Genomic DNA, 10865 nt, shown 5'->3' with positions numbered 1-10865 from the left:
TCAACAAATTTAATTTACCACGCTGACACACTTGGATCTAGTTTTCCAATAGGACACCCTGCCCTGTTGTCACCTCTCACCTTTATAAGATCCAGTCCAGCTCTACTGAGAAATTTCCATTATGAAATAACTTTAAAATTAGTAGACGTCCAACATTTTCAACTATTGGGAGCAATGCCGCTATGGGACCCTGATGTAATACACCTGCTAAATCAGGTCTGGACCCAAAAATAACCATGCAACTGGAAATGTGTAACAAGCATTGTGGCAGATGTTGCCTACCATAAAATCTAAATCATATGATTACATATTCATATCAGTGTCCTATAACCATCTGTATCTAGATATAAAGAGTATGAAAAGTTTAACACAGTATTAAATAAAGTTCAGCTCTTATGCAGTATTTCTAAATGAGCAGAGACAGTATTACAACCCGCCTAAGGGCTCCTCTATAATATCCCATGCACAGTGGGCTATAGCCGTAAGAAAGCTGTCAGCATTGTATGCAGGCCAGGAGGCATCTTGGCTTCAGCTTACATTATACAAGTTTTCTACCCCATACCTGAACTCAAGCCCTCTAATGAAGTTAAATGAATATTCATGATCATACTCCACCACCATAAGCAAAAGCATGCGATAGATCCTGCTGTGATGTTTATAAGAGCGGAGGGCTTAATTGGGATCCACAAAAACTTTTCTTAGGGACTCAAACATGCTTTATGTGAAAAGATACTAAATATCTACAGAAAAATAATATAAAAGTGACCTAAGACTGGTAAAGTAATTTTATACTTTTGTTTGAAAATTTTATTTTTACAAAACAATGCAAAAAAACCCTCCAATCTCTTAAGAGACTTGGCAATAATATGCAATAATTGCATGACATGTCAATTATCCAGTTGCTGTGCAAGTGTGTCATTAAACTTTATAATAAATGTTAGTTTTGTTTTACCAACAAGAAACGTTTCGAATAATTAGATACAATTTATTTTTCTAAGACATGGATAAATTACTCCCAGTATTATAAGACTGTTTTAAAGGGTAACATCACTGTCGCCCACTTAAACTACATCTGTGTTTATCTGTGTTACCTTCTCTGTTGCTTTGAAACCAGTGTGCACTTTTATTGTTGTGTGGTTTTCATCCAGGAAGCAGGGCCTGTCATGTTGTGTGCCTTAAAGTTGCATTCATGCCCCATCTGCTGGTGACCATGAAAATTGTGTTTTTTTGCTAGGAAGATAAACTGCATTCCCAAATAGCCTTAGGACACAGTTAAATATGTATAAATGTAATTGCATCAGATAACTAAATATCAGTTATTTATTATTATTTATTGCAAACTCAGCAAAATGATTTTCAAGGACAGCATTTAACAATAAGTTAGTATTTGGACACTTTCTGGTTGTCACAGTTTAATGCATTGTGTCTATAAGTAATGTGATGTACACCTGCAGTCTTTCTGCTACAGGACACCTGCGTGAACCTAGGAGAAAGTAACCTCATACATCTAATAAAATATTATCAGATCATTTGATTTTCAAAATGAATTTTTAGGCATTTTGCAAAAATTTGCAGGTAAATGGTAGTATTTACAAACACATGTGAAAAGTTTTAGTGAGTATTAGTGAAGTAGTTTTCTATGTGAAACGAAACGTCGCACATGACTCATTAAAGTTGTTTCAGTCTTATAAGTTAAATCATGCTATGCAAATCATTTCAATAGTTTATTTCTACCATACACAAACTGTACAACACAGTCCAGTACTGCTTATGAAATTTTAAAAGTGTAAGGAAATCCTGATATACAAACTACTTCAACTGAAAAACAAAAAGCATTTCTTAAAAACAAAAACAAACTAAATCATTTACAGTACCTTGTTTTATACTATTTTTTCTTGTACACAAAAAATTCATAGCACATTACAAAACATCAAATACAAAAAGGAAAAATAAATATCACTCACAAAACTTCCTGAGCAAACAATCTGTGGTTTATAAATTAAGGATTTACAAATAATTTAACAGTATTAAATAAATGCAGGATTTTAACAAAAACAATTTGATTCAATTTATGCTGAATACAATGCACTATGTTCATTTGGTCAGATAATGTGTGTTTTTTTCTATCTGAATGACTGTAAAGTACACTAAAGATCATCAATGGACAATGTAAAACTTGATTAAACTAAAAACCTGGTCAGGTAAAATAATAAATATCATTAATAAAGCAAATCTGTAACCTGTGTTGCTTAAAATAAACAATACATAACATATAAAAGTGCAAAGGGGTCCGTTTTTAGAGAAAGTTTTAAAAGTGCTGTGACTATGAGGCTGTTGGTGGTCAAATAAATTAAACGCCTCCAGCAACAACATTCAGGTCTGCTGTAAAGACCTGACCATGCATGCAAATCCACTGATACAGACTCATTATGGATTGTAATTTAATATATTGCATGTTGCTGTTATACATTTGTAAAAATGTATACTTTTATCAAAATGTCATAGTTACTGAAGTTATCAAATTAAACTATTCAGAAATAGGTACAGACAGTCTAACCATAAAATCTGGAATAAATTATGACTGAAGTGCTTGCAGAAATAACTAAAGTTGAACATTTAAGAGCCAGTCAAATGTTGTTAGTTCAGTCCCACAGAAAAGAATAAAAACATTTTTGTGTCCGATCGTAAAACACTTGAGCCCCATTTTAGAGTTTAGAGGCTTTTCATTAAGAAAATAAAATATACTGCAGAATAAAAAGAATCACCGTTCACATAATACTGATCTACAACTAAACATATCATACTCCATGTACTCATTTACATTTAGGCACATAAATGCACACAGATGTGCACGTCAAAGGCAGTTCATATGAAGAGAAATGCAAATAAATTAACATGATCTATTCTTCAAAGTTGGATTTTGCTATGGCCAAGGGTCCTGTACAGTCAATGAAGAATTTAGATAATATATTTTACTTTTTTGCATGAAATAAAAATTTATGGGTAAAAAGATTTCATTTACTGGTATACAATCAGTTCAAAAACAAAAAATTACTCGAGAGTGCAAACTGCACTAATAGACCAATAACACACCAACAGGTGGCGCAAGTGGGCTTTTCTTACATCTGACATCAATTATTAATATAAAAGGCATCACACATGTAGTAGGTGATACATTCTGAACGATTAAAAACTCCCAGTTATTGTACAACAAATGCAGATCAACTCGAAAATAAAACCCACAGTACAGTACGTGAAGTCGGCCTTGCATTTTGGAATTGCAGCGAACGGTTATGAATAAATAAATAAATAAATAAGATTACTGTGTAATAAATAGTACCCATGAATAAAGATAATATGTAGCAATAATATAATAATAATAATAATAATAATACACAAAAGAACATATACGGAATTAAAGTCAAGCAAACCATAGGAAATAAACAAGTGCAAAGGGAGGTAAAATATCACAAATAAAGAAACGTATCAACATAGCATTAAAAATCTGGCTGGTATTTTTCAGTGCAATGAATCTGTTATGGAATGGAGTTATTATTATTTTTTTAACAAGACATATCTTGCACAGATCACAGTACCAGCCCTCTGCAGAAGATCAAACCGATGTGAGAGAGATTGTTTGGCCTTATACATGAATACCCTTTATGGCCTGTCTTATGCTGTCCAACAGGGCTTTGCATTCTGGGGAATACTCGTGCTGGGAACTATTGTACATATCTGTCAATGTGTTCACGTAAGCTTCGAAATTCTGTTCGTTGATGGGACCCTGAGAAAGATGAAAACATACATTAGATTTATAATCTCCACAGCACGATGAAGATATTTAGTTATGCTGACTTCTTATGAAAACTTATGAGAGTAATAGTTACTAAATTACCGTCTTTTTGTTATTTTATTGCCTTGAAGACTGCATGTGGTGACCAGTACTAAGTTACCCTAGTTTTACTCTATAAATTATGACTAACCTATTTTAATTTGACCTGATCTGACCTTTTAAAATTTTCATGTAACCTATATCATTCAGAATATAAAATAATAAGTTGTATTTGTTAACATTAGTTAATGCATAGCTAACATGAACTAACAACGAACAATACTTTTACAAAATTTATTAATGTGTAAATATATAAATATACATTTATTTGTTCATGTTAATTTCAGCGTACTAATACATATTTATTACTTCACAAAAGTTGTAACTGTTAACATTAGTTAAATGCACAATGAACTAACATCAAGAATTGTATTGGCATTAACTAACATTAACAAAGATTAATAAATTATGAAAAACTACATTGCTCATTGTTACTTCATGTTAACTAATGCATTTACTAATGTCAACAAATACAACACATTTCTAGACGCAGCACTGTAAAAAAAGATTTGTTGGTTCAACTTTAAAAATTAAGTTACTTAGTTGCCTTAAAATTTTGAGTTTTTTTTTTACAGTGAAGTTACCATGCACTGTATGTAAAGCTGCTTTAAATTTAAAGCTGCTTTGAAACAATTTAACAATGTCAAAACCTAAAAAAGTAGGTTGAATTGTTATTTCATGTTAATTAATGCATTAACTAATGTCAACAAATACAACACATTTCTAGACGCAGCACTGTAAAAAAAGATTTGTTGGTTCAACTTAAAAAGTTAAGTTACTTAGTTGCCTTAAAATTTTGAATTAATTTTTTTAATTTTTACAGTGAAGTTACCATGCACTGTATGTAAAGCTGCTTTTCATGTAAAGCTGCTTTGAAAGAATTTAACAATTGTGAAAAGCGCTATATAAATAAAATTCACTTGACTTAAAATATGCAAAAAAGTTATGTCACCTTTTTCACAAGCCAAAACTTAAAATAGTAGGTTGAATTGTTATTTCATGTTAATTAATGCATTAACTAATGTTAACAAATACAACATTTCTAGATTACCTAGACATATTTTTTTTCTACAGCGAAGTTGTGCATTGAATGCACTGAATGTAAAGCTGCTTTGAAACAATTGACCAATGACAAATTTTATTTTATTTATTTTTTATTTATTTTTTACAGCGAAGTTACCATGTAAAAGTGTTTCTGTGCCTTAGTAGATTTAACAAAGCTAAAACAAGTAAACTGTATTAAAAAAATGTTATTCTTGTTTTTTTAATCAAAATTTGAGTTAAAATAACATAAAACGAGGAATAATTTGAGTAATTCTAAATGAACACTTTATTGAGTAAATTCAGCTTCATTTTATCATGTATAATCCACTTAAATTTGTGAGAAGGAAAATAACTTAATAATTTTCTTTTGAAACGACATAAATGATTTTAGTAAACATAGCTAACTAGGCAGTAGACTCGTAGTTCCCAGCATGCTTTGCATGGGACTGCATTTTGAAATTTAAATTTAAACGCTATTTTATGTGTTTTTAACTAAAAAGAAAGACTTTTTAGTGTTTAATGTTCATTTATCTTTGAGATTTAGAAGAGTTTTGTTTCATCTTTGAGTTTTGTAGTTACCATTGTTCAGAAGACTGGTGCTTGTGCATAGACTGCATACTGAAGCATGTCGCGCTTTACAGCTGCCCAAAACTAAACTGGGTGCGCGCGTTGATTGAATAAACAATTCGTGCCATCATCTCACAGAAAGATAAAGTCTAAATCAATGTTTATGGAAACAACAACAAGCCATAAAAAATGTACCTGTACCAAGAAAAGTAAATTAAACTGAGGAATACTAGAACTATTAGTTAACTCAACTTAATTTTGTTGTGTTTGTATTAAGTAATATTACAGTGTTTATTATACTTAAAAAAGGCTACAAGTTGACTCAACTTAAAACATCATATGCAGCCATTTGCCTCAATTTTTATAAGTTAGATTTAGGTATTACTTTTTACAGTGCTGCTTTGATGTAAATCTGCTTTAAAACAATTAAAAAATTGTTAAAAGCGCTACATAAATAAAATTCCCTTGACTTGACTCTATTGAAACTAAGTTAAACAATTTCATTTAAAGTTATGTCACCTTTTCACAAGCCAAAACTTAAAATAGTAGGTTGAATTGACTTGCAAAACAACAACAAAAAAAGTTAACTTTATGCTGCATTTTTTACAGTGTGGTAAATTATTTAAAGCACCACATGTTGCGATCAGATACATTGTGGTGCATAAAATAAGTGTTAATACAAAGAAGTTCTTCATTCTAGGTTATGCTTTATATCTGCATGAAAACATACAGTAGGTATGAGAGTAAATACTTTTTCCCATCTCACCATCTGCGGCAGCTGGATGTCAGTGAGACTGTTGATAAGAGCTTGACTGAGTCGTGCTAACTCCTTCAACAGACTGTCATTGTGCTGCTCGATTATTTTATTCTCTTCCTCTATAGTTTTCAAGTTGCACTCCATGGATGAGATCTGTTGTAATATGGGGAAAAATGAGGAAAAGCGTTTTGAGTATTTAGCTCTGAAACAACACAATGCCTGCAATGCTCAGCGGCTGACAGGTGCATGTATTTGTTTACCTGAGTCTGAAGATGCATCATATCTGCTTCTATCTTTAGATTGGATTCATTTAATTCCTTAATCTCGTGATCCAAGTGTTGCATGTCGTCGTTGTTGTCAATACCTGATATAAAATATGCAAACCATGAACATGAGCCAATACTACAAGTTGCTTTAAGCATTCATGCACATTTGTCAGTGTAGTAAATGCTATCTTTGGAAGAGAAATGCAAGTTTAATTATTTGAGTTCAGTTTATGGAGATGCATGAATGCTACTCACCACTGCTGGTTTTCAGTTTGATGGTCATCATCTCCTCATCCGAGAGTTTTTTCTTGATGCTCTGGGCGTTCAGCGGACACCCGGATAAACTGTTAGCACACAACGCACAAACATACATCAGAACATTGGGCAGGGTTGATATTGAATGTAGGGCAGGGTAAGCAGTAGTTTCTCAAACAAGTTTAAGTTTAAACATATACTAACAAAATTAAATACATTTTGTTGTCCTTTAAAGATCTGTTTAGTGTTGTTATCTATCTATTCCTCACCTCCTGTGTGTAACAAACACATTGTTGGCGTGACCCAAGCCGTTGCATCCAGGCAATGGACAGTGAGGAAGTTCCTGTTTACACAATTTCCACGAGAAGGCCGATCCGTTCATGGTGCTCTCCTTCTGACGCTTGGCGGCGATGGGGCAACTTCCGGTGCTCCGATGCGACGTGTATTTCCCAGAAACGTGACCCTGCCCATCACAACCCACCACCGGGCACCTGTCACATGAGAAATGCCAAATTACCACCCTGAACCATGTGATACATTCATATAACAGGGTTCCCACACCTTAGTTAACTTCAAATTCAAGGACCTTTCAAGGACTTTCCAGGTCCAATAACCTCAAATTCAAGGACTAAATGGGGGGACACATTTCAAGTGAGAGCAAGGTTACATCGTGTTACCTTTTAAGATACATTGTTACAGTTCCCTTTCAAGGGAACTCGCGCTGCGTCACTGCGGTGAAACTTTGGGGACGTCTCCAGTGGTAAGTGCGTCTGAATGTGTATATCAAATTTAACCAATGGTGAGGCTTAACGACAAAGACAGGGTGACATGGGAGCTAGGAAGTATATTGCCATCTGAAATATTGCCAAAGACGGCATTACAGGGACGCAGGAAGTATGGCAAGGGAGACGCAGCGTCTCGTTCCCTTCTCAAGGAACAACAGTTACATACGTAACCCGAGACGATGTGTTAAACACAACTATGCAAAAAAGCATTTTGAGATGAATCAACATTCGCATACAGAAGATATAAGCATTTAAAGCGAACAGTTTAGCACGTGTGCTTAAAAAATCTAGCATTTTTATGATATTACCCTACACTGCACAGGGAATTATATGCTTTTTTTTCCAGAAAACTTCTTGCATAAAATAGATTCAAGCACTTTCAATGACCTGTATCTATCTATATATGTATATTTTCAAAAACTTGCAGGGCCTTGAATTTTTTCCCCCAGATTCACAAACTTTCAAGGACCTGTGGGAATTCATATAAAACTTTGGATGTTGATGATGGCCATGTGCGTTGTCATCTGCACCACAACAGTTGTTTAGTATAGATTTCTGGGTCACCGTGCCAAAACACACACAGATGCGACCTGACCCCCGGCCTGCTTAAAATAAAGCCCCCCTTTTGTTTGCACTCGACTCGACAGAGTAGCACTGCGAATTAATCCCTCATTTGGGATTGAACTAGTTTATGTGGCTAAACAACCAAGCGTAGACCATCCATCCCCAATCTTTGTAAACAAATGAGCCCATATACGTTCAGTTGATAAATTAATAGCTAAAAATTTGAACCCCAAAGCACCGCTGAGGATTTGCCGGTTTCGTAAATATCCCTCCACCCCCGATTTGCTGAGTTGGAAGTCTTTTCGAACACCATTAAGGAGATTAATCCTGCGCAATGCTGATTAAAATGTATTCAAACAGGGAAAAAACTCAAATAATTTTATCAGCACACGGGGAAAGTCGGAAACACGCTCCTATAAATAATTACGGGCGTTGAGGTTAACGGAAAGCGTAAGTTGAAGACGAGAGCGGTGAGAAGCCGGCCAATTTATTCTGCCGCTCACCTTCCCCTCAGGTCAGTAATGGAATGACATAAATTGCACATAATTGTTGCGAGTCCTCCACAGGGGGGGGAAAGCACATGATTTGGAGGTTGCCGACCCCTTTCCCGATAGCCCTTATTGGAAGAGGTGAGGGGTTATTTGGGAAAGTACAAATAGCTTGTCTGCAGGCCTGTATGGGAAAGGTTGTTACGGCAGTTTGGGCTCTAATCTAGTGATGAAAACAAAAGGACATTACAACTTCAACATCGATAAGCGCCTGCCCAAACCACGGCATGGAGCAACAGCCTATATGCTTTCATTTCTCTTCATACACACGTCTTTACGTTTTCCTTTAATGTGCTGTTACTGTTGTCTAATTCCTAAGCTTTTGTATTTGCATTAGTAATTAAATATGTAGTATGGGTGTAAAAATAGGAAAGGTTTGGCACTCAGGGTTTGACTTTGGAATTAAGGCTGGATTAAATATTTTTTTTTCTCTATAGTATTACGTTTAAGCAAAAAAGAGCAAACTGATGTTCTATTGTAATTAAATGAGGAAACATTGAAGTCTGAATTATACAGAGGTACAAAACTGTACTTTTTTGTCACTGGGGTGGTACCATCAAAGGTTCATTTTTCAACACACCGAAATGTTGTACTTTTTGGGGTACAGTATTATACCTTAAGGACCAATTGTGTACCTTTAAGGACACATTTTCTACCAGTTAAATGTTATGCTGCATTCACACCAGCCATGGCAGAGGGGTCAAGTGCAAGTGATTTCAATGTTAAGTCAATGTAAAGATGCGTTTACCAGCGTCTGGTGGACTCGCAGCGCGAATGAGGCATTTAGGGGCTCATAGAATGACGCGAATTGACGTGGAAATGACGTGAATTGAGCATTGCTGCAGGAAACGTACGAGTTCAAAAATTTTAACTTTGGCGGAAAATCATGCCGCGTTAACCAATCAGGCTTGCTCTAGTAGTGACGTGATTAAAGGGAGCGAGCGGAGTCGCAGAAGCCCCTCCCATGACACGAATATCCGCATAAATGTCTCAAATGACTAGAATTTTACGTGTGAATGAAGCGAGTAAACTCAAAATGTTCAAGCGTCCAACTACGTGCGAATAGCACTTTTTTGGCACCTCTACCACGTTTGGTTTGATTCCAGCATTAGAGGTACAAAACATTTAAAGGTGCACAATAGGTCCTTAAAGGGATAGTTCATCCAAAAATGAAAATTCTGTAATCATTTACTCACTCTCATGTTGTTAAAATTTTTTGTTCTGATGAACACCAAGGAAAATATTTTGAGGAATGTTTGTCCAAACCTTAATATTCACATAAGCCGATTTTGGGATTAGTATTGCATACATTTAAAATATTGTTTAACACCTATAAAGGCTTAAATGATCTAGCGCAGATGTGCCTAAACTAGGACCCGTGGGCCAAAGTTGACCCGCAATGACCTTTAATTTGGCCCGACTTGAGATAAGAAAAAAGGATAAACGTCATTAGCCTAGATGTTCATATTTCTAATTAAACATTTTCTAAAATTTAATTTTTTACATTTTATTTGTACATTACAAAAATTTTAATTAAATGCAAGGAATTAAAGTGAATAATTTTTTTTAAATGTACATGCATACTTAAAGGTGTACAGCATGCGCCACAAAACTCAGCCAACTCGGGTACTTTAGGATAATAATAGAGAAGTCGAGGCAGTGACACACAGACAAAAAGGAAATGTAAAAATTATTGGCATTTTTTTATATAAACTGCATTAGTTATGATAACAGAGTAATGTATGCTTATTAATTTTTTAAATATTAAAAAATTATAAATTAGGAGAATCAGGGCAACTTTTATTTTAAAATAACACAGCAACATTTACTTTTGGCCCATGGCTCCTAAGTCAGGTTTGATTTTTGGCCCTTGGTAGGAAAAAGTTTGGTCACTCCTGATCTATAGCGCTGCCGTATCTTCGAGAATTACTATCAAAATACAATCCATCACGTAACTTGGGTTGCATCATTTTGGTCACTTAATTATCCCTAAAATATCAAAAGTGTCTAAAGGTTGTAGATCCACTTCCTACTTATCCCCTAAGCTCTGAAATGATTTACCAAACAATGTTCAAAAATCAGACACAATCGATCAATTTAAGTCAAAACTAAAGTCATATCTCTTTAACAAAGCATACAAATAATTTGTTTACTAATTATACTAATCCCGCAATAGTTAGCTTGTAC

The 10865-nt window shown here is 34.5% G+C and overlaps 1 protein-coding gene across 1 annotated transcript in view; it reads right to left on the bottom strand.

Moving 5' to 3' along the window:
* Positions 1–1711: 1711 nt before the first annotated feature.
* st18 (ST18 C2H2C-type zinc finger transcription factor) overlaps positions 1712–10865 on the bottom strand; it is a 92488-nt gene continuing 83334 nt past the window's right edge. Inside the window, exons 18-22 of the mRNA XM_055182371.2 lie at positions 7051–7272; positions 6782–6870; positions 6521–6624; positions 6270–6413; positions 1712–3784 (exon numbers count right to left, since the gene is read on the bottom strand). Of these exons, the coding sequence (XP_055038346.2) occupies positions 3644–3784; positions 6270–6413; positions 6521–6624; positions 6782–6870; positions 7051–7272 (700 nt within the window). The 3' untranslated portion in view covers positions 1712–3643. The remainder of the gene's footprint in view (positions 3785–6269; positions 6414–6520; positions 6625–6781; positions 6871–7050; positions 7273–10865) is intronic.

The sequence above is a fragment of the Misgurnus anguillicaudatus genome, chromosome 25 (assembly GCF_027580225.2).
Source record: "Misgurnus anguillicaudatus chromosome 25, ASM2758022v2, whole genome shotgun sequence".
NCBI lineage: Eukaryota > Metazoa > Chordata > Actinopteri > Cypriniformes > Cobitidae > Misgurnus > Misgurnus anguillicaudatus.
Note: the sequence above shows the minus strand (reverse complement) of the source record. Positions and strands in the feature narration are given on the sequence as shown.